The 23,433-nt window shown below is 33.6% G+C and overlaps 2 protein-coding genes across 6 annotated transcripts in view; both read right to left on the reverse strand.

Moving 5' to 3' along the window:
- Positions 1 to 112: 112 nt before the first annotated feature.
- LOC125066015 (zinc finger protein 708-like) lies at positions 113 to 3,381 on the reverse strand. The gene is made up of 7 exons (XM_047673896.1): positions 3,180 to 3,381; positions 2,756 to 3,095; positions 2,245 to 2,508; positions 1,743 to 1,941; positions 1,241 to 1,330; positions 984 to 1,130; positions 113 to 655 (listed from the first exon to the last, which is right to left on the reverse strand). The coding sequence occupies exons 1-7, from the start codon at positions 3,300 to 3,302 to the stop codon at positions 514 to 516; spliced, it is 1,305 nt and encodes a 434-aa protein (XP_047529852.1). The 5' UTR covers positions 3,303 to 3,381; the 3' UTR covers positions 113 to 513.
- Positions 3,382 to 5,518: 2,137 nt separating this feature from the next.
- Positions 5,519 to 23,433, reverse strand: part of LOC125065576 (lethal(2) giant larvae protein) — a 38,429-nt gene continuing 20,514 nt past the window's right edge. For 2 of the 5 annotated variants that reach the window (XM_047673264.1, XM_047673262.1), the window contains exons 3-26: positions 18,513 to 18,690; positions 14,778 to 15,024; positions 14,190 to 14,377; positions 13,478 to 13,657; positions 13,099 to 13,187; positions 12,890 to 13,009; positions 12,630 to 12,792; positions 12,241 to 12,430; positions 11,353 to 11,470; positions 10,907 to 11,008; positions 10,724 to 10,828; positions 10,442 to 10,601; positions 9,985 to 10,127; positions 9,622 to 9,769; positions 9,044 to 9,144; positions 8,707 to 8,811; positions 8,385 to 8,525; positions 8,077 to 8,240; positions 7,757 to 7,850; positions 7,580 to 7,675; positions 7,090 to 7,200; positions 6,623 to 6,752; positions 6,024 to 6,067; positions 5,519 to 5,652 (exon numbers count right to left, since the gene is read on the reverse strand). In XM_047673264.1, the coding sequence (XP_047529220.1) occupies positions 5,545 to 5,652; positions 6,024 to 6,067; positions 6,623 to 6,752; positions 7,090 to 7,200; positions 7,580 to 7,675; positions 7,757 to 7,850; positions 8,077 to 8,240; positions 8,385 to 8,525; positions 8,707 to 8,811; positions 9,044 to 9,144; positions 9,622 to 9,769; positions 9,985 to 10,127; positions 10,442 to 10,601; positions 10,724 to 10,828; positions 10,907 to 11,008; positions 11,353 to 11,470; positions 12,241 to 12,430; positions 12,630 to 12,792; positions 12,890 to 13,009; positions 13,099 to 13,187; positions 13,478 to 13,657; positions 14,190 to 14,377; positions 14,778 to 15,024; positions 18,513 to 18,690 (3,225 nt within the window). In that variant the 3' untranslated portion in view covers positions 5,519 to 5,544. Of the gene's footprint in view, positions 5,728 to 6,023; positions 6,068 to 6,622; positions 6,753 to 7,089; positions 7,201 to 7,579; positions 7,676 to 7,756; positions 7,851 to 8,076; positions 8,241 to 8,384; positions 8,526 to 8,706; positions 8,812 to 9,043; positions 9,145 to 9,621; positions 9,770 to 9,984; positions 10,128 to 10,441; positions 10,602 to 10,723; positions 10,829 to 10,906; positions 11,009 to 11,352; positions 11,471 to 12,240; positions 12,431 to 12,629; positions 12,793 to 12,889; positions 13,010 to 13,098; positions 13,188 to 13,477; positions 13,658 to 14,189; positions 14,378 to 14,777; positions 15,025 to 18,512; positions 18,691 to 23,433 lie in introns of all 5 variants that reach the window. The other 3 variants (XM_047673266.1, XM_047673265.1, XM_047673267.1) reach the window with 3 other exon arrangements.

The following is a 23,433-nucleotide window of genomic DNA, read 5'->3' on the forward strand; positions in this document are numbered from 1 at the left end:
ATTTATAATTCCTTTAATAAAATGCATTCAATAATAACATTAAATTTATTTAAACTTAATACAAGATATAATTATTTTCGCAATATTTTAATAAATCTATTAATTTTATCAACGAAACAATAACTTCATAAAGCCGTCACCAATTCCATAGAATTTACACTAAACGACTTCAAAGGGAAGACTCGGGATGGAGATTCATATCGATCAACTAAAAAACTAAATGATATAAAAAATAAGTCTGCTAGGTATTAATTCCTTCTAACCATTGTTTGGGTCTTTAACAACGAAAATGTATGATATGTTCAACACTGACGTTAATGCTAATGGCTACCGCGTTTTAATTACATTTTAATTAAAAAATATACTCTCCTGAGCGTGAACTTAAGTTTTAGATTTCGACATGTGAAACTGTTTTTAAGTGACGTAAAAATATATATATATTTTAAGTTGAAGTCACTTTTTGAAGTCGTTTATATATATTGGCTATTTTGAGCTGTAAGCAGTTGGTAGCGGTCAGGCCGCGGGCAGTATGTGTCGCTCGTGCGAGGTGCGCTCGTGGCGCAGGCGGTGGTCGGAGCGGCCGAAGAGCAGCCCGCAGTACTTGCACGAGTAACGCTTCTCCTTGGTGTGACAGATCATGTGGTTCCGTAAGTACCTGCAAATACGAGACAATGTATTTTCACGGAGATTTTGTATTCAGTGATATGAACTTTTACGGCTACTTTTGTAAAATGGAGTACATCATGTGTAACACATTCTACATATCACAATGCTTGGCAGAGGCAAGATAGAAAAGGCGTTCAGATATGTCTTAGATGGGCCCCTAAGCTGTGTTAGCCTAGGCCCCCTAAACTTACGGTCCGGCTCTGCCGGGACCGGTAATTTAATTAAAAATTAATAACAGCCGGTCCCGGCTTTATAGTATTTTTAAAATATATTTCATTAAAAGATACGTCCTATAAGTGTTTTATAAATATATTTACCCAGGTTTGCAAAATGTCATATCACAAAGTTCACAGGCGAACATCTTGACGTCTGTGTGTATCAGCCTGTGGTTCTTTAGTATTGATGTTGTAGAGAAGAACTTCCCGCAGTCTGGACATTCATATGGCCTTTCCTTTGAATGACTCCTTCGGAAGTGAGATGAATATTTAAATTAAAGAAATAAATAGAGGCAGTTTTAAATGGTGGAGGACTGTCTTAACAATGACAATTTAGATATATATAATAAATACTACACCTTATATGTATTTGTAAGTGATACTTCTTAAAAAATCTTTTTGAGCAAAACTGACATAAATGAGTTTTCTCCTTATCATGTACTTGCCGCCTGGAATTAATAAAATCAAATTATTTACGAATTGCTGTAGTGAAATTTTTTGGCTTAACAATAGCTAAAAACCAGAGTTATAAATTCTCTGAAAAATGCTGAATATTATGTTACAAATTTTATGTCATAATATTCAGTAGTTTTTGCATCACAAATGTTAAAAATAAAATATATAGCAATCATTTTGTAGAATTGAGGAGATAGATGATGTATTATTGATTATAAAGTTAAAGTAATTTCTATTTTTAAAAAACTTATTTAATTATTCTATGACAAGATTTTAGGAAATTTATGATTATCATAACTCTGAAATCTTGTTTTCATTATAGTGTTTTATATCATAATTTACATAAATTTATTCTGTAAGCATTTAATGAAGTTGTTATTCAACACAAAAAATATATTTACTTACTTGTGTTGAGTCAAAGCAATAGTACTTCTAAAGGCTTTGTCACACTGATCACATTCATGAGGTCTGTCCTTTGTATGGATGAGTGTGTGCTGATCTCGTAATGACTTGGATATAAATCTTCGGCCACATGGAACACATTCAAATGGTAGTAGTGCTGTTTTATGAACCACCATACGATGAGAAGTTAAATTAACAACATCTGGTACATGAAACAAAATCCTAGTTGTTTATTTACTAATATTTTCTAAAAGTCATTTATTATCTGTTTATAATTTAGTTTAAGTCATCTGTAAGTTAGTACTTATAGTTTTATATGGATTGTGAGTCAGTTTTTCTGTGTCATATTTTGTAGAACTAATTTTTATAGAACATTTATCCAAATCATTTGTATTGTGAGTTGTGTATGTGTTGTGTCATTTTTATACAAAATCAGAATGAATGATCAGAAATAATGTTGATATAAGACCCATAAATTATTATAACATTGTATTTATTGTCTCACCTTTATTACATTCATCACAGTGTTTTTTAATACCTAGATGTTTGATTTTATAATGTTTCAGTCGTGAACTGCAGCTGGAGAACATCTTATCACAGGCTTTGCATTTGTACCTCTTCCTTATCAGCAGCGGCTTGTGTTGGAACATGTGTTCTTTCAAGTTTCGCACTGTCTTACCACACTCTTCACACATCTGGTTTGGTTTTTCCAATTCTTTTTTTACTTTTTTGCTTTTAATCTTTTTCATTTTGTTTGGTGATACATGTTCTGTTACAAAAAATATTTTTTTGTCAAGTGATAAACATTTTTTTTAATGAGAAAAATTGTGCAAAGGTTTCCAAAACAAGTCACATTAATGTAACCACTATTGTGCTGTACTTAAAAATTCGAATTAAAACTAGGGACATGCCTAAAAGTTTAATCACTTAAGTTTTGAAAGTATAGAAATTTAGTTATATTTTTTATAGTTGGTGAATTTAAAATTGTATTACTTAATATAATATATTGCAATTACCATTTTCTTTAGTTTCTCCTATTGTATTCTCATATTTTAATTGTTTTATAACACTGAGAAGCTCATCGTCAGACTGCAGTTCCTCTAAATTATTTTCGTCTTTAACGTCTAATGCTAATTTAAAATCGTCGTCTCGTTGTATATCATCATCCAAAAAGTTATCCGATTGTTCTTTTTTAATATCGTCTATAACAAATACTTCAGTCTTCTGTTCTTTCTCTTGAAGTGATCGTAGATATTCATCATTTTTTAATGCTAATGTTTTAAATTTATAGAACGATAGTATATTTAAAAAACATGTTTCGCACAACTTCGATGTCAGTTTTGACTCAGTTTGGACCTGGAACAGGACACTTAATGTTTTTAGGTAAATATTTTTAATAGTATATATTGTCCTAATTAACTTTTAAAAATGATGTCTTACCTGTATGCCCAAGCAAAATAGCATAATATCTGAATAAGTTCGAGTATCTTCTTCCAGTAGGTCAGGTAAAAGGCTTATGTCTTTTTCGACGGCGAGTGTAAGACAGATTCGGCAAACGTTCATTTTCACTGTTATTCATATAAAAATATTTGATTTATAAAATTGTTTTGAATGTGATATTTTTGAAAGTTACGATTTTATGTATATTGTCAAGTGTCAATGTCAACTTATGGTGGAGCAATAGTTTAAGCAAATACAGAGAATATATACTTTTTAAAAACTACAGATCAAATGGGGGTCCAATTAAGAATGATTTTAATTATAAGCACCAGAAGAGTATAGATCGTAATGAAATAAGATCTTCACTGTTTAAAAAACTTTGAAAGTAATTCCGTTATAAAAATATTATAAATAGATTTTGACATTTAACTGGCTATGGATAGAAGGATATTTATCATGGAATATAATAAAAAAAGAAATGGCGACATAATTAAATAATATATTTATAATTATTACTATAGATTTAATTGTTATTGTTTAAGTTTATTTTTGGATAGTTCTTTGTTTCTTTTTATCTCAGCTATACATAGCTTATGTAAATTTTATTTTGAGACTATACTAGCTTGTAAGTTGTATGTAGCTATTTAAAAGGGTAGACAATTAAGACAAGTTTATTATTTGTAGCATTTATTTTCATGTAAGAATATTGGATACAAATCGCATTTTTCGTATCAAATTTAAAAATACCACAATAATATGGAGACTTGTACATTAGATAAAACAAAGCAATCTGGACGTTTCACTTCCACACATTACAATAATGTTCACGACTAAATTAAAATGATCCTCTTAAAAAAGGAGGCAGGCACATTCAACTTATATCTAAAATAAAATCAATTAAAAAACATAATCGATTCCTCCGTGTAATTAAAATTGTGATGTTTGTTCACAAAATGCATGCAAAATGATGCCAAAAATACTGTTACAAATATATTTACATACGACCGTCAGTATGAAATATGATTAGGCATTAAAGTATACAGCTGCCATTTTGTCTAAGCGATTAAAATGCGTACATAAAAGAACTTAATTTAAATACGTATTATTTATTAAATAAAATAAAAAAAAACAACAGCTAAATATTGCATAACATTCACACACTCGGTACTTATAATTTAATAAAATATTATTTACTGAATATACAATTTCAAAGAAAATGATATAGTTAAAAATCTATTATTTATTTTAAAAAAAGGCTACGCGGGTAAGTGTCAGCCGTGAAAAATTTAGTATAAAACTAAATTACTATAATCTAGTCTGAATTACTTGTCAATTATTTTAATACTAGTTGTCTAAATAAAATTCCGTTTATAAAAAAATAAATAAGCACATCACATTCTCATATGTAGAATGTCTCAAAGAAACTCAACTTAAAAACTAAGTTGTCACAATAATTTTATAATTTCTTAATAACAATCCACAATTTAATTGCGGCATTGCTCAATAAAATAAACTGTTATGGCTTCCGTTTTGTACTAAATAAAACTGGTTGGTAAAAAAATAGACATTAAATATTTAAGTACCAATATTCAATTTAACTTTTTTTTTTTAAATAATAGAGACACCAGCGTAATTTATAATTGTAACTATTTTATAAAAACGCTACATACGTGACAAGATTAAGAGTAATCTATTCCTTATAAAATGCACTTTATTATTACTTACAAGTTATCGATTAAATGTACAAAATATGTGTAAGAAATTGCTTCTAGTTGATATATTATTGGATATACAATAAGAAATGTTTATTGATGTAGCGTTAATATTAAAAATATTTGTAAATATGAAAATTTTACTATAAATATTGAACTAACAATGATATCAACGGCAGTTTGTCTAGCTATCTAGATGCATCGATGATGATAATTTACTCGAATTTAAATTAAGGCCGATATGCAAAATGATCGGTGGAATACAGACCGATAAATTCGGTATTGCTAATATGCTTATAATAATATTAAATATTCCGCGAGTCATAGCGATCATACCGAAACCAGGCATAATTTATTTATTATTATTAATCTTAATGAATACTTCTTTCCAAGTTATGTCAAAATGAAATTCGTAGCTGCGACTACTGGTAGTCGTAACTTAGAATACGATTTTGGTTAAATTCATGATACGAAAGTCACCGAAATATCAGATCGAACTCGTTTAAAGTTCGTGACTTCAGTTCAAATATCAAAATCTTCGTATCAACGAAATGTGGTGATATGACCGGCGAAATATTTAATCAAGTTTTGGGGGTCGAATCGTACGAACATTTGACAATCGATATAGAATTTAGAATTGAAGTTTTCGGCGGCTAGGACTCCGCAGGCGGCACGGGCACGGCGAGCGGCGAGCGCTGGCGGTCAAACATCTCCAGGATCAGCTTGGGGTCGGTGCCGGCCGGCACCGTCACGGTGCCCGTCTGTGGACGCCGCTCATGAGTACCAGCGCACGCTCTTCTCCGCGACGCGTGACGCCCGCGCGTGTCTAGGCTCTACTGAATACGCAGTGTCCAGGTGTACTATACATCCGACGATCGTTGCTTTATATCGACACGAACACGAGCGGACGTCACAACATTGCGAAGATTCTTATGTTAGAGCACTTTTTAGTTAGTTCATGTTGGAGAATTTGACCTTGAATAGCTCGAATTGGTTAGACTGATAATTATAAAATTAATATCTGATAAAAATGGATCAAGCCTAGGAGTTCAAATAATAAGGGATATAGCATGCTTGAGGACGTAGGCCTCTTGTATATGACGAGTAGATATTAAAGCAAAGTGTGGGATACCTCAATACGAGTGATGACGCCCTCCTCGCGACTGTGCTCTAGGACTACAAACAAAAACATAAAGCGGCTGTCAAACATATAAACGTACGAACATGTAACATAAACATATAAATATGGTGGGACAAAGCTTTGTAACAATTGCTTAAGTTTTCTAAAAAGTATTTATTTTATTGAGATTGTAATATATCTTATCAATTATTTAAATTGTTTTTATATATTAATTAAAAATTTTAATCGTATCCAATTCATAACGGTTTGTAACAAAGTTTAATAAAATGAAGGGAAAAATAATTCGAAGCATAAGTGAGATTTAACTTTAAGCATAAGCTATAATCGATAAATAAATATCACTTACACCTGACTAGGAAAATTTGAATAAAATAAGCCATTTCGATTTTATAGTTGCATACATGCGTGGATTGCGTATTTGCAACAATATGGGATACAAAAATATACTACTGAAGGACTACTCATTCAAACTGCGCTAATGAACTACAGTCATGGAAATATATATAATTAATAATTTCGAAATAAGTGAAATAACCTCAATAGTAACTGTGTTCGTTAATTTGAATTAAGTTTTATGTCTTTTGACTTACTGTTTTCGTTAGTGGAGTTGGTGGTGGTCGTAGTGGTGGTGGTGCTGACGCCACCGTCCGTGTTGTTCTCGTTTATCATTGTCCTCGTCGTCGTCTTTACGACCATGGAGGTCGTGTTCACTTGTGAATTCTAATTCATACGTAAGTTAACTTTTTATGATGTTCAGTTTATAAAGTGTCATTCTGTTAGGTTTCAAGTGAAAAAAAAAAACTAATAATTTTTATTAATCGTGAAAATTCGTTTTTAAGTCAAGTAACAAAGTAGCTGCCTAAGGAAAAGAAGATATGTTATACCATCTGTAGCAAAACATTCAATTATTGTTGACCTTAGTTAAAATTTCATCAAATTACTCAAAATTTGATATTTTCCTATAAATATCTAAAGGTTTTTCAATTTAACTCTTGCTCACAGAAGCAGTGAACTAGTTCGATTCAATACAGCCAGCCCAGCTTAGAGCGGGTCGTACCTGCAGGTTGATGTTGAGTTCGTTGGCCTCGGCGGCGTGGTCGCGCACGGAGTCCACGGTGATGTCGCCCGACGCCGCCGTCACGTCGTGCGCCTCCGCCGCCGCCTCCTCCTGCGTTACGGAGATTTCAACTAGATTTTGTTATACGATCTCATTTACTCCGTATACTGAAAATACATTACGATTCTGCTTCGTGGTAGAGAAACGGCAGATTTACTATATGTATGTCTTGCTGTAGTTTGCATAATTAAAATGGTGTACTCCAGAGCAGAAGATAAACCTAAATGTCTTAAATATTCTTATTGTGATTTATCTCGGAAGGTATTATTCTGACTAGTTAATAGGTGGCTTCAAAATCGACCAGTTATTTGGGAACTAAAGATTACTTTTAACAATGACAAAACAGATAATGATATGACAGAACTTCACAAATAAATTGTGTTACTTTTTAAAGTAACAAATTCAGCTTATTTTAATAATTTATACTCACTTTATGTTCTCCATTAGTCAGAGGAGTTTCTTCAGGCGGACCGCGTAAAGCCGCAGCCCAAGGTGATAGTAAGACGTGACATTGCGCGATCGTCACCTTTAAAATAAGAAAAATAACATTAAATATAACAAAATAGGAACAGAAATAAATACCTCATACAATAGTGCCATTTATTACCTTAGTAGCAGAGAGCGTAATCCTTTGAAGTTCTGATGACGAGTGAAGATACAGAGCCTCGCCTCGTTTTGAGAAGCAAAGACTGGAAATGCCACTGTAGCATAAAATATTTGTTAGGTAATTAAAATAAGTTATTTTTCAAGTTGGTTTCAACTTGATTCATTGTTATTGAACCTCATATGTAATGTTTGGTGTTATTATAAAATATCTATATATTTTGTAAACATAAACATTTTCTCATCACATATCATCACTATATAAAGATAATTTATTTTTCATGATTTTCACTATTTCTATAAATCGTCGAGCCGAGCACTCACTTGATGTCCTCCTTGCGCACGGCGGCCGCGTTGAGCTGGCGGCGCAGGTCCGGCGACAGCACGAGGCAGTCGCCCAGGTTGGTGAGGCACAGCAGGCACCACTCGCGGTGCCGCTCCCCGCCGCTGCCCGTGCACGAGAACCACGCGAACGCCGTGCGACGCACCTGCAATGGCGGTCGGTTGAACACTCCGTCTGTTACTTATGCACGTGCCCCATTCTTAGCAATAGTTTTAAGGTTTTTTGAGGGTAAATAGCACAGTTAAAATATTTATATATAATTAAGTAATTAATGAAAAGAAGTATTTACCCGTGCGCCCTCGTGCGCGGTGAGCTTGTACTTGTTGTGCGGCTTGAGCGCGGGCAGCGTGAACACCTTGAACTGCTCCTCCGACGTGATGACGACGCGGTGCGCTCCGCCCTCCGGCAGCGCCGCCACGCCGCGCTCCACCTGCGCACGCGCACATACTTGCACACCCTTGCACACATTCGATAGCGTGAACTTTACACAATTACTTGTGCAGATTATGATCATTATCATCATTTAATTTACAGCTCCTTTGATTGCAATATGTTGTTCGTAGGAGAAAAAACATAAAATCGTTGAAAGTAACCCAAAGCAAATATGATACCTCTAATGGATCAGGCAGAGGTACGGCAGCTCCATCTAATACTGTGATGCCGATGACGGGCGCTCTGTGCTTTAATTGAATTTCTTTTGCAAGTTGACAGGTTACCTGTGAAGAGGCAAAAAAATTTTAAGTATTTAATAATTCAAAATATTACGAAATGAAAGACAAAAGAATATTGTTCAAAAATCACTTTGGTATCTTACATAAAAATTTGCGTCTTTTTTTTTGTTTAGAAGATATTTATTCAGAAAAAAGATATTCTTTGTGGAAGTGAAATTTAAAATGCTAACTTTGGTCTGAATAAATATTTTAATAGATTTTTACAGTAGGTACTAACCGGTTCCTCTTTTCGTTTATTCGTGTTGGGAACGTTTATCGTAAATGCGTATACGGTTCCGTTGTTCGTACCGGCCCATAAAGTTGGCGTCGAATTTTGTGCTGCAAAACAAAAGCCAGATTACATAAGTCCAACTAATTTATTAGTTATTCTGATTCAACAATGAACCATACAATTTATGAAAAAGTGTACGCTCGATTTATTTCTTATGACCCTCTAAAAAATAATATTTATAAAAAAATAATTAGTACAACCTAAAAATATTTAAAATCTTAAATACTTCAATCGAAGTATATCTAAAGTCCATATATAAGATGATTAATTTGATATTGATTAGAAGTAAAGTATACGTTCAAGTAGAAAGCAAATGCTTCCTCACTCTATTTTTAAGCATTTCATGATAAGGATATTTAAGCAAATTTCAAAAGTTTATGTTAATTCTCTCTTTTCTCAAAAATTTATTAATATTGTATTAGAAATTTCCAATAATTCGTGTGCGTAAATTTAAGTGGCACATATATGGGATGATTGTAACATGGATAATGGATTTGAATTAAAGTTGCATAAATATTACTCACTGTTGATGAGGAAAGTGCGCGCGAAGTACAGGCAGCGCACCATGGAGCCGAACGCGTCGTCCGTGGAGCGCGCCTCCACCGCGCGCTCGATCGGCTTCACGTCCGCGTCCACTTCGCTGATTTTCTCGGCTGATTTCTTAGCAGCTGGCTGTTCATATACAATTATATACTTTAGTACGTTTTTAACAAAGAATTATGAGTAATACAAATGTTAAATCTCAAATCATTCGTTTGATCCATATTATGTAGAGCCGAATCTAAGGGTACGATTACATGTTGTAACTAGGAAACCCCACTAGTTAATAATTAAAATTTCATTTATAAATTTGATACATTCTAAATAATTTAAAATTATTTAGTTACTTGTGCCGGCGAAGTGGGACTAGCTGAAGTTGTAGTTTGACGTCTCTGCGAGCGACCCTTCCGTAAACGTCTGAAAGACTCTCTCAGGGACTTCTTGAAAGATTTTCGTCTCGAAATCGGCGTATCTCCAGCGCCCGAGTGATCTGATTGTTCATATGAGTTCATCATGATGAGTTAGAGGGTGAAATGAAGACAAAAATAAATCATAATAAGGTTGCACAAATAACTCTCTACAGGTAGTCACAATTGCCCAAATAAAAATGTGGCAAATTTAAGAGTGTAAACCATTCCTTATACCATAAATGCATTGTCAATTTATGGGACCTAAAACTTTCGCTATGCCAATAGTAACAATTACTTGTAACTATTGGCATAGTTGTTGTGTTAAGTAACGGGCGGAGCGTCGATCCCCAGCGCCCCACTGCGTCCAGCGCGCGCCCAGCTGCCCCGTGCGTACCGTGCGGGTTGAGCGTGCACTTGTGCGTGAGCGGCACCACGCGCAGCGCGTCCAGCAGCGCCAGCCCGTGCGCCGTGCCCGCGCACACCACGCCCCACTCCCACTGCGCGCTCAGCGCCGTCACGGCGGCCGGCGGCGACAGCTGCCCCACGGCGCTGGCCTGGAAACGAGGGCTAATTATTGTCGAATACAACGTTACGTGTATATATTACGTTGTATTACACATATTTCATTTTTTTCATATTTAACTACATATACGTATATAATTAAGAAGTCACTCACCTGATAGCCGGATGGGAATGTAAGGGGACCGGAACGTAATGTCAGCTGATCGTGTCCCTTCCATACAAATCCGTCGCGATCTGACACTATATTTACGGGAATCGACTGAAAATAAATAAAATGATTGTCAAAGATTTGCCTCGAAAACAGTGCATAACTATTTATCGAAAATATGAAATATACCTTAACTTCTGCTGTGCTAGGTGATGTTTTTAAGCTAGCGATAACGATCTGACCGGCCGCCCCACCGATTGTCAGCATACCGGACAGTGGACAAAGGAGAACCTGGTAATCACAAAACAAATTAAAATATAAAAAAATATGACAAACACAATAATCAAGTAAACATTTTTAAGATGTTTCCTCAATAAATATTTTGGCTTATTATTATTATTATAATTGCATTAATTTTAATAGTACATTGTTTGTTTTTCTTACACATAATGTTTGCTTAAGTGTTGTAAAATAATGACTATATCATTTATACAAATTTATATGTGTAACCGTAAAATTACAAAAATCGTTAGATTACAATCTGACGAGACAGATTGTAATCTAACGATGTTTATAATCTTACGGTGACATATTCATAAGAATACTTTAAAAAAGACACTAAAATAAGAACTTACTCGTTTAACAGCAAGTCTTGGATCGTCACTGTACGGGTCAAAAGTACCGACTCTTCGGAATGGAGGCCATTCCTCTTCATCGTTCTGACTGTCGTTGTTCTCGCCAATCTCTTCACCGCTGCCGATAAATAGAATATTAATATTTTGCGATAATAATACATTTTATACTTTTTATATAATCAATAACTACTTGCATATTTCATATAATTTGTGTATTTGAAAAATCTATAAATTTATATTGTAATCAGTTATGTAATTGATAATATCCTTACTAATTACTTTATTTTAAACTTTCGATCTCCATAAGTTCATGTCATAATAGAAAACAAATAATTTAACGATTGTCTTATATAAAACAAGCTCAAAAAACGTACGTATGGATACGAGTGATACTTTTCATGCATCTACACTACACATTGATATCATTAAATGATTTAAAAGTAATGTTACCTCGGAGTCGACCTTTTCAGCCCGCTTCAGATAATAGTAAGCAATAAGCAAAAGATGAAACGTTAACTATGTCTCACAAGCTCGCCACTAGCTTAGGTTTGTACTAAGGTTTCCGTGTTACGATTATGTTAACGGCAAATTAATGAAAAACCAAGGTATGCGGCGCAATCCATATTAAATACCACGATCACTTGATGTATGTAACTAATTGATGGTATTTATATGGAACATGGATCGATTCGAAAGTAATTTCAAACAAAAAGTCCAAAAAGCAATAAGCTTTCGGGACGTTACAGTCACTTGGAACGAGATTTTCTGTCAAGGATTTTATAATTAACATTTTCATTATTTTTATTTTCACCTGAATAATTCTTCTCAACTTACAAATCGCATCGATCTGTTTCCGTTCGATAAGGAATTATCGTGGGCTCGTCTCACCTGAACAGCGGCGCCGTGGTGTACTTGTAGAGCGGCGTCATGACGACCCCGCTGACGTCCCAGAAACGCACGGAGCCGTCCTCGTGGCCCGTCAGCAGCACCTGGCGGTCCGAGCACTCGGGTGTCTCCACGATACCGCCGGATATCGGCCACGGTCCTTCAGAGTACACGTTTTCCGTTTGCTGTTGTCCTGTGAAAATAAATGACGTTTATTAATAATTATAATATATATTTTTAATAATATGACGTGACACTCCATTTAGCAAGCGTTGGTCCTGCGCCTTAATTCCGGCTGGTCAATATTTCTATCTCATCGCATTATCAGTACAGGCCCTATAATATGTCCCGCGACCGTCGCAGTCCGCAGTGGGCAGTGTTAGCGCGCTCACCGGCCGCCACGATGTTGTCGTAGACGCCGTCGGCCACCTGGTCGACGAGGTGCGCGGTGGTGACGGCGGACGCGTGCACGGACACGAGGTAGGGCAGGCGCAGCGGCCGCCAGCGCGCGTCGCACAGGTCCAGCGCCACCAGCTCCTCCTCCGCCAGCACCACCTGCGGGCAGCGCCGTAACGTGTCACTCGTTTATTCACCTCCAAGAAAAGGAAGGCTCTGCCCAGTAGGGGCACAATTTAAAATGTATGCGTCTAACCAAACAAGCTGCGACTTGGTTGACGGTCTGCACTTGTATCTGAGCTGGCGTGTCGGGTCTTGTCTCTTGTAGAGGCACGCCGTCGGGCGGCACGGGCGTAGTTGTGAAGAAGTCGATCACCTATCAAAGAGAGCAGAGTGAAATCATCGAATAATCCTACAAAATTATAGATTATCAACAGACATTAAAAATATATATAATGAACTTACTCGGCTTGTGAAATCGAAGGCAACATGTTTCTCGCCCTGTTGTACGGTCACAGTGTACTTGTCAGAGTATGACGATCTGGGCATGCCTCCTACAATTTTAAATAACAATTATTCACGTTTGTTGCGGGATTAAATCAAAATTTGACCTTGAATGACTGACATATTTGTCTCCTCTTAAAACTGTAATATTATAATAGTTCTTGACTAGTTGAATTGAGAGTACAATTTTAAGGATGCCTCACGTTTCTTTACGTGAGAGAGAAAATGGGTGTAATACGAAAAAAGAGAGATATTTAACAAGTTTTGCGCCTAATCACGTGTACGATGATTTTGATTTTTAGCTTCTCAAACAAGTTAAAGAAGGAGTCATAAAACATACCCGCGTATATTGTGATCTCGTCCCCATCCACACTGGTCCTGGTGAGGATCTTATTGATAGCTTTGCATGGGTAGGGTCCGTAAGGCGTGACGGGTTCTTTGAGCGGCCTGTCGCTCGCCGCGCCCGCCACCTCCCACGTGACGTACGACCCATCGTTGTGAGATGATGTGAAGTGTTCGCCTGTTGATTGTTATTTCATCATTTAAACGTCAAGTTTACCGATTTCCTAAGATAGCTTGAATAACCTACTGAAGTGAATTACATTTAGACAATATACAATATTTTACTTCATACAAATTACAACTAATGAGTATAAGTATAAACGAAATAAGTTAAAAAATAAGATTAATTTAGAAACTAGGGAATATATGTGGCAACATTTTCACATATTAAGTATTTATGTTTAACATTAAGATACAAATGCAACCAAAAGCTCGGGGCCCACATTTGAATAGAATGAGAAAATAAAAAAATAAACAAATCTTAATCATACGTCCAGATTGACGTGGAATAGATATCATCTATTCATTTATAATAAAAAAAGACATGAATTAAATTTATCTTATTATTGGCCACTAATGTAACAATTAATTATATAATAAAAACAGTTTCAGTACGTGACACTGAACTTTTAAAAAAAATCTTAAAAATATCAACCTCGTAAAATAAGTATCAGGTATAAGTAACAGTTGCATGTAATTATATAGGTTACCTTCATCGTTCCAACATAAGCTTTCTAACTGCTGGTTGGAGACGAAAGTGTGTGTTGGTGCCGCCGCCACTCTGTCCCAAAGTACCACCAAACCACGATTGTAACCGATCAGGATACGGCTTGGTACTTTTGGGTGTTCGCAAACTGATTCTACTGCACCAGGATTCACTTTGAAGTCTTCGGGACAGCTAAATAAAAAAGTGACATTTAATACCATTAATATCAAGGGAAGTTCTTGAAGAGTTTAGTTATGTTTTTTGCGACAATATTAACAGCAAGCGGTTAATGGACAAAAGGTAAGATATAGGAGCTTTTTTTCGTATTTAATTTTTTTTTAAATATAAATTCTATTAAATATTTGTTAAATACTTAATGATTGATAAATTATTAATATGAAAATTGCAAACGTTTGACACCTTTACCATAAAAATATGTATTGTGTATATTAATTTACGTTAAATAAAGAAGTTTGAAAATTACTAGTATTTGATATATGATTGGTAAAAACTTAACGTAATAAGGTCGCTTTTTCTCTCGAGAATAGCAAATTTTTTTTTTAGATTAGTTATAAATGTTTTTCGTACTCACTTTTGCATAACAACATCTTGATAAATAACATCCTCGTTTAGTGTGAAAGCGTTGCAGTCGATAGTGTAGATGTTACCTCCCTCTGTGCCGAGTAGTAGGTTCTTGCCGGATGACTCCACGCATATTGAAGATATCTTTTTATTTTTGCCTTCGAAGGCGTGTGATTTAAGTTCTACGAGGGATTTCTCGTTTATTTCCCATAAATGTAAACTGTTATCGTCGCATAGTGATATTAAACGTCCTGTGCCTGTAATAAAGATTGAACTTTTAATATAAAATTACTCAATTACATATATTGCGTCAAATATTGATTGTCTATCTGAATTTAAACTCTGATTTTTGTCAGATTCTCGTACCGAGCACGACCTAGGGCTTGGCTTTCCGAGGGGTATGAGCGCAATCTCTATCAAACATCTACCACTAGACTGTTGACTGTTGATTTTTTGATAATAAATGCAGTATTTTATCCGTAACAGGGTTTGAACCCAGTGCTATAAGCTAGATACTAGCTTGGCTTTGTAGCAAATGCCACTCAAATATCTATCATAAACTTTTCAAAATAGGTATTCTAAACGATGAAAGCGATTAACACTCTAAAATAATAATTTATAACATTTTCTTTGTAATCTGGAAACTTTTTTGTTATTTACATGTGGTAGGCAGACCGGATATACTTTGGTATTGTAAGAAATATTAACCATTCCCTATAACGAAAATATGCTCAAACACACTTAAAACCGGAACCCAATAAATCCAGCTTATTCTATTTGACTGAAGACTTATACTTGGGCAAACAAAAAGACTGCTCCATTTTAGCCGTATTCTTAAAAAAAAACAGTTGCGACAGTTTATTATATTTTAGTTAAATGTTAAAATATTAAATTGATTAACTCTGTAATTATCGTTTACTGTGACAAACGTATGTTGAAATGTATTTTATAATCTGTGGCAAGCTAACCAAGCGTGTATGTTTACGCTAGGTGCGGTTACTACATTCGATACGCAGATACGGTCTAATAACGAGTGAACGAGCCATTTCTATTTCTTCGTAAGTTTATTGATATTTTTGCGATCTTCATAAAAAAAAAGTCAAAAATCGTTATTTAAAATGACATAAAATAGTAAAAGACAGTATGGATGCGATTTATTTTGTACAAGTTATCTAATGAAAGCTCTTATGACAATTTTTGTAGTTTATTTTATTATAAAATGAATACAAAAAGGGGCCGTAAATAACTTTTTTATCAGGTGATAATTTTGTAATTAGGCGTCGGTTTCTCAAAGCAACAATAAAAGAGAAATACAACTATTCGGACTTACATATACTTATATAAAAATAATAAATAATTATCACTACAGACTATCAAATAAGGTCATCACACTGTGTGTGTTTATTTGTCAATACGCGATAAACTTAAAAACTACTGAAAGGATTTTTTTTTTATGGTTTTCATGAGTAAGGTTTATGTGTATTTTTCATTAAATTTTCTGTAATTTGCCTAAGCTACAATGATCATTTTCGAATTTGAAAAAAAAAAGAATGTCCACCAATATGTGTTTTATGATATTAACGTTGTGTGCAGACCCTTGTTCTACGCGTGCATCGGAACTGGCAGCAAATTATAAATAATAAAGAAAATAATGACATTATGAGGCATCACTATTTCTTTTCAATGCGAATTGCATTTTTTTTTTGTATAGAATGTCGCAATAACTTTTTTAAATATTATCATATTAATGATATAAGAACTAAGTTATTTCGGTACTTATTATTATATAGGTGGTATTAGTCAAAAAACGATATGTACCTAATAATCGCCGGTTGTATTCGAATAAGGATATTCCAGTACCAGGGAGTTATGCATTTAGTTCTATTTGTAATATGATATACCTAGCTTGAGTGCTTCAACTTATCTATGATATATTTATACATTTACAGAAGTTATCCTGAGTACCTGGGTTTTGCCACAGAGTAAGTTTAAAATATTTGTAATATTAGTCTTGTAATTAATCATTTTGTATAAGCGATTTATTATTTTGCGGTTTGTTGGGAGCCTGAGGCGGATTTTGAAATGGGAACCTTATGGTACATTACATTGGGGCTAACGTTTCAGACATCAAAGCAGTATTTATTTAGTCTTGAAGTCGGTGACTCTCTCCGTGATATTTTTAGTAAAACAGGAATACTTAGAGTAATGTCACAATATATTTACAACGATATCATGTATATAAATTCCTTAGAATGTGGAAGTTTCGCATTCCTCATTGGAATATCTCTTCAAGTTATAAGTTTTAAACGTAGCCAATATTTTGTACACACTTCCTGGTTGTTACTGGGATATTTTCAACAGAAAAACCTAATTCCTTTTTATCGACCCAATCTTGCGTTTGAATCCAGGACCTTAGGATTTGCGACCGTGCTAGTCACTAGACCAACGAGGCAGTTAATACTGTTTTATATATATGTATGTAAGTTTTACACATTTTTAGTGATGTACTAATAACCAGTTTTCTGGTGCAAATCTATAGCACAATACTATTGAATGTTATAATTTCCATACGTTTATAATAAATATAATACGGCTATTCGACTTGGATATTCACATATGAATACATATAGATTGAAAAATCCTTAAAGTAAATACAGCGACCTTGTGGTTTACCGAGAGGAAGGAATTATGATGATTCAGAGCAATAGCTATATAATTTAGTTTTAAGAATACCGTGACCATGAAACACGATATTTTTGTTCCTATGATTAATTAAAATACGCAACAGACACAGTCATACTAAAAATTATATAAATATTTGACTATATTTATTTTATTATATTATGATAATATTAATAAAGTTTAACTGTGTTGGCTGGAAATCGCACTTAAACATAAGGCCAAGACGAAAATAAATTTTATTCGTAATCGTGACAACAGAATGGGGGTCATTTGCTAAACGATAATGTTCGATTTTTATATTTGGCTACCAACAAAATAAGACCTGGGCACTCTTTGTCTTGTACGATGAGGTATTTTACGTTGCCAATGAGTTAGGCTGTACAACTATATATAGTTGTATCTATATATAGTTGTTGTTGTACTTTTCTGTTAAATATTATAGTTATGTGGTTTATAAATTATAAATAAATCAACAAATTAAAAAAGGGCGTTTAACATCGTATGTATGAGTATGCTCTAAATTATAATGATTTTTAAAAAAGTTTGGCATTATTATACTTGAAAATATTTTATAGAAATTTCTTATCAAATAGTGAAGTTCACTCGATAGTAGACTCTTATTAATAAATGAGTTAATTTTAGAATATTCCGCCAACTAATGTTAGTAACTGTTACCTGAAACTGGTTTCTATTCAGGCCACCAGGCGTCTTGAGTCTATATTATTTTGTCTTCCCAGTTAGAGAAATGACTGATATTGTTGCGAGTTTCTTTTTTAGTTACAAATTTTAATGAAGTCATATTTACTAAAGACAATATATAAAATAACTAGTGTTTGCTTGTGACTTCGGTCGTGATTTTACCATAATATCGTCGTGTCATCCTCGGGTGGTTGTAGGTTTTAGGTATTAAATTTTTTAATGAAAAATCGATTATTTCCTCATCAAATTCGGCTAAGTAGTTTAGCCGTGAAACCGTAACAGACAGAGTTATTTTCGCAATTATAGCATTAGTATATATTATAAATAAATAAACAAATTAATTTTAAATTAAAACTTAACTTACCGGGAATAAAATGTATTTGTGTGACAGGTGAGTCTAGGTTGGTGTGTTGTCCGTATAACTCGACACCTGGGCGCCCGTATACTTTCAGGGCACCAGAAGCCGTTCCCAGGGCAGCGAGTCTTAATAGAGGGTCCCATGCGAGAGCTGACGCTCTGTGAGGAAAGCCGTGTTGGACTGTCTGTGGACAAAAATAAGAGCCTTTATTATGAATTATATAGTATGTATTTTTAGATCACCTACGATTGCCTGATTTTTGATATTTATAAAACTCAATATTATGATTAGGGATATTAACAAAAAATATATAAATAGTTAGTAGTATAAATTGATTACTATTTCCTTTTAAATAATGAATTATCATAGCAATACAGAAAATACTTTTTGATTCTCTGATTTTTAGTTTTAATTAAAGTAATTAAATAAGTATTTCGAATTTGCTTTAGAACCAAGAGTTCAAACTCAAAAATAGAAGATTGCTCCTTTTTAAATCGGCGTTTTTATTTGTCGAATTTATTAGTAAAGTAATCGCTTGTTAAGTATAAATATCCTACAGCTAGACATTGTGCTCCGAAGTTTTCTTTCACCGCCGCCGCAAAATTATAAACACTAATTTTAACATTAAAATTTAGTGGTCCTTTCCCGGTTTTGAACCCGTATCTTTCAATAAGGATTCACATGTTTAACCACTGGGCCACCGCGCTCTAAATCTTCTTGATTAAGTGATATTGATTTAATGTTAGCCATTTATTATTTTGCACAATATATGCAAAAGCAAATATAATATTAGAAAGGGAAAATTTATCAAATTTTACTGACTCGCAAGGGAAAACTAAGTTATAACGTCAATCGGAGGCAAGTTGCAGAAGTCTTACTGAAAAGACTTAGACGGGAAATCAGTACGAAACAATTGGTACACGAAGGAACAACTTGTTACATGTCAGCAGAACGAAGCAGACTGTTGGAGTGCCGCTAGGGAAATGAAATATGCATTTTAATGTATACAGAAGATCCTGAATCGTATAAATAGAATATTATATAAATATAATAATATAGGTTCCATCGTTTTCAGATACATAGCCAGTTAAGTTTGGCACGGAAAAAGAAAATATAAACGTGTTAGCGAGACCAGAAATAAATGGATGCATTATTATGAACTTCAATCAGTTTACCTTGAAGAAATTGCTTAGCAACTGAGCAGCAGAGATTAGAATAACTAATAAGAAGGAACGTGTTAGTTTTGTTAACATCACACTTCGATTAAAAATAAATATATTAAATTTGACTAATATTATATATCGTAGCATTTCATTGAACTCTAGTGGAATGCCTTATTTATAGGCTAATCCGACCACAAGAGAAAAGAGCCAAATAAACAACATTTAACATCAAATTGTCGCTATATCATTGGTAGCTTGAATAATCAATGATATTTATGGATTTGCGAAAAAAGGCATTTTGAACTTCGACGAAACTGTTATTGGAAATAAAACTGAAGTGGAGCAGTGTTGTATTATAAATAAATATATATTAATCAAGAACTGTTAGTAGTACAAAATATATCTGAGCTATTATCAAATCGCGTGGCATACGTAAATCTAAGGTTTATTTATCTTTATGCTTTCTTCGTTTGGAATACACTATAAGTAAGTAGCCTAGAACATTATATTTTTCTTTTTAATTAATAATTATAGTGCTTACTATGTTTTTGTCTCAACATTGGACGAAACAATAGACCGTCAAGTCACGATATGGACAAATATACAAAATGCAATGACTCAACAATCTCGTACCGTGTAAGTAATCCTACTTCAATTGAATATAAATTATCATGTACATGGTCAAAAGAACCGGAGACCTCACAGGGCAAGAACATGTTAGCAAACAATATTAGGTATTAAAATAGTGTGATGATCATAATGAAGTCTCGATTGATGCGATGAGCTTAATGCTAGTGATGAAATTTTATCTACATTAACGATAACTTGATCGTATTTAATTCTAATGGTCTCATTTCAAGGCTAGCTTAAATGTTGTTCTAGTCACGAAGGTTCACTTTAAGGAGAAACCAGTAGTAATAAATAGTACGGGACTTATTTAAGGGCACAGTGTAGAAGGTATACTGTGATCAGAGCATAATACGATATGTAGATTTTTCACAATCACCCAATCCTATTTACATTTGTGTCGACATTATCTGTGAGGTAGGCATTGTAAATATTTAGTCTACAAATTTTTCAATGACAAGCCACGTCGACCTTTTTTAAGCAATGCTGAATTTAGAGGAACGATTTTGTTTATTTCTTTGAATTCCATTTGTTATTGGCTGACTACAATTTTTGGTACTATGCCGTTACAGTAAGCTGTGTTATCGTACTGATGTACATTGACGATGTTATAAAAGTAACTATTTGTATCCGTGTTAGAACTAACCATTTACGTTAAGACACTTTGAATGTATCTAGCAGAGTTAACACATTACAAGTCTTATAATACAATGATATTTACAGATTCCAAACAGTTACTTTTTAAATTTTAAATTTAAATTAAATCTACGTTTTGTATATATAATTAACTATGATTATTGATAGTCAATTTAATGTCATTGGCTATACTTTAAAGTTAAAATACTTCTACTGATTTTGATTAATATTACTGTGAAATACGTGCCTAGGTATCATTTCGAAATTATATTGTTTCCAGATAAAATTGATTGTCACGTTATAATCGCTGCAAAGTTTTGCATAACCTGCTTCGATCGATCATTTTGAAACTTAATAATCCTTGGTACTGGCTGATTAAATCAAATCATAATTTGACAACGAGCGTCCTAATTTACAATCATCAAACTAATTCTTATCATTACCTTTACTAGAAGACAAATTAGGAAATAACTTAAAAAATATATGAGGTAGCAGTGTATTTCTATAAGAATTCATTTCGTATCTCACTCGTGAAATTTAGACAACCGTCTTACAGTGATACGCCATTTTGATACGTGAATTCTATAAATTTTATAAGCTATTATATTATATTAAACTTAATGCCACATTCAAATTCTGACGTTAGACGTGCTCGTGCATTGCGATGTGATTCGAGTTTCTTGTTACGGAATAACCCTACAGTTTCGACTTTCTTCTTACAGAATGTCGGTACTGAATTGAAATATACTTTTAGTTACGGTGGCTTAATAAACATCCATACCAGAACGTAATACTTGCTAGTTGGTCGATATACTGTGAGCTATACCTACTGCATAAGCTGATTTATATAAAGATGACATAGGTACTAATAATGCATAATAACCGCTGCGACAAAAGAAACGTGGGAATTTTTTCACACATGAAATGCTTTATTCTATTACGTGATTAAAAACGAACATATTGCATTCCGCGTAACGTGAATGAACAATTTGTTATGTAAGTATATTTTTAGTTAATGTGTAAACACAAATGAATGTTAATGCATTCTCTTATCGAACTTTAACGTGTTTCAGATTTAGCCGACTGTGTGTGTTCTGTAAATAGTTTATCGTTGTTTACCGACGGGACTTTAGTCAGTCTAATTAACATTTTTTTACGAAATGTTTGATTATTTGAAAATAGAATCTATAATTTTGAATTTATACCCTTGATGTAGGGTACATCTTTCTTCGCACATACAAATAACATTCAGTATCATCCAATCGAATACTAGCGGGAGCCTCTAAACGTTTCACCTATCACGAATAGCCGATTGTGAAACTGTAATTATACTTTTGTGTATAAAGAATACATATGAAGATTGTATATTTAGTTGTTGAATGTGAAAGTCCGGTATGCAATACAAATGGCTTACAAAAGAATTATTTAACGATGTCTGTCCGTCCTACGCCTACCTTTATTTAAATATGAAACAAACAAAGAGCCTCTATCCATACTGTTAGATATATATAAAGCAATATCATTATATTTCTCATATATATACATTGCTTTTAAATAATACATGAGGATTTTCATAGATAAATGTATTGCTTTTTGTCAATTTACTTTACTATTCTTTGTTCTCTTTACAACAGTGTAACACTCATTACATAACTTTGCTTCTATGCATATTGTATATTCTATCTTATATATTTTAGTTTATATTTGAAAAGTCGACATATTCACTCGCCCTTTTGCCATAAAATTAAATTACTCATGAAATTCGTTTAAGATGAAGAAATAGATTTGAAATTAAATGTTATACCTACCTATGCTTAGCATTTATGATCGCCTGGTACATGTGCACCGAAACCTCAACATCAGACTAATGGACCGGTTTGGTACCGTTATAGGCCCTAGTTAAACTATATGATTTTATTACTATTTTGAAAGTTATAACAATAGCGAATAGGATCATTTTACTTTGAATAAGTCTATGATTATGATTTTTGTACGATTTTATATGTTGGGCGACTTCAAAATGTCAGAAACGTCCATACTCTTTGGAACACAAAAAAAAAAACATTTCATGGCGCTCTATTCGATAAACAACATTTTCCTTATAATGGAACGGAAAGTGGAATAAATAACAATGTTTTATAAACTTATTTAACCAAAAACGTCTAATATGGCTCATGCAATTAAGTTTACGTCAATCTATTTTCCAAACATCACTCCCAAAATTAGCTCACTATATTAAATTAGCAGCTACCATTAGGGGTAATTAGATAATATAAATAATGGCTCATTCATATGTATGACACACCGCTGAGTTTAATCAATGCAACGCGTTCACGTCAATTAGACCATCGCCGACACTGTCAGTTAGCCATTATTTAGCATCCTTATTAAAATATTACATCCTTGCGCTAATTAGTAATGTGTCAACTTCATTAAATCAACTATGATTTTTTTGTTAATCTATATTTTATTCGACTGTAGGGTATCTGCTTTATGAATAT

Source organism: Vanessa atalanta, chromosome 8 (genome assembly GCF_905147765.1).
Source record: "Vanessa atalanta chromosome 8, ilVanAtal1.2, whole genome shotgun sequence".
In the NCBI taxonomy this organism is placed as follows: domain Eukaryota; kingdom Metazoa; phylum Arthropoda; class Insecta; order Lepidoptera; family Nymphalidae; genus Vanessa; species Vanessa atalanta.

Bases quoted from the DNA above. Each gene is read 5' to 3' on its own strand.
- LOC125066015 (XM_047673896.1), bottom strand. From the start codon at position 3,302: ATGAACGTTTGCCGAATCTGTCTTACACTCGCCGTCGAAAAAGACATA. The intron at 1,331-1,742 runs GTAAGTAAATAT...TATTAATTCCAG, and splicing joins ATTGCTTTGACTCAACACAA to GCGGCAAGTACATGATAAGG. The intron at 656-983 runs GTAAATATATTT...TCGTATTTGCAG, and splicing joins ATGACATTTTGCAAACCTGG to GTACTTACGGAACCACATGA.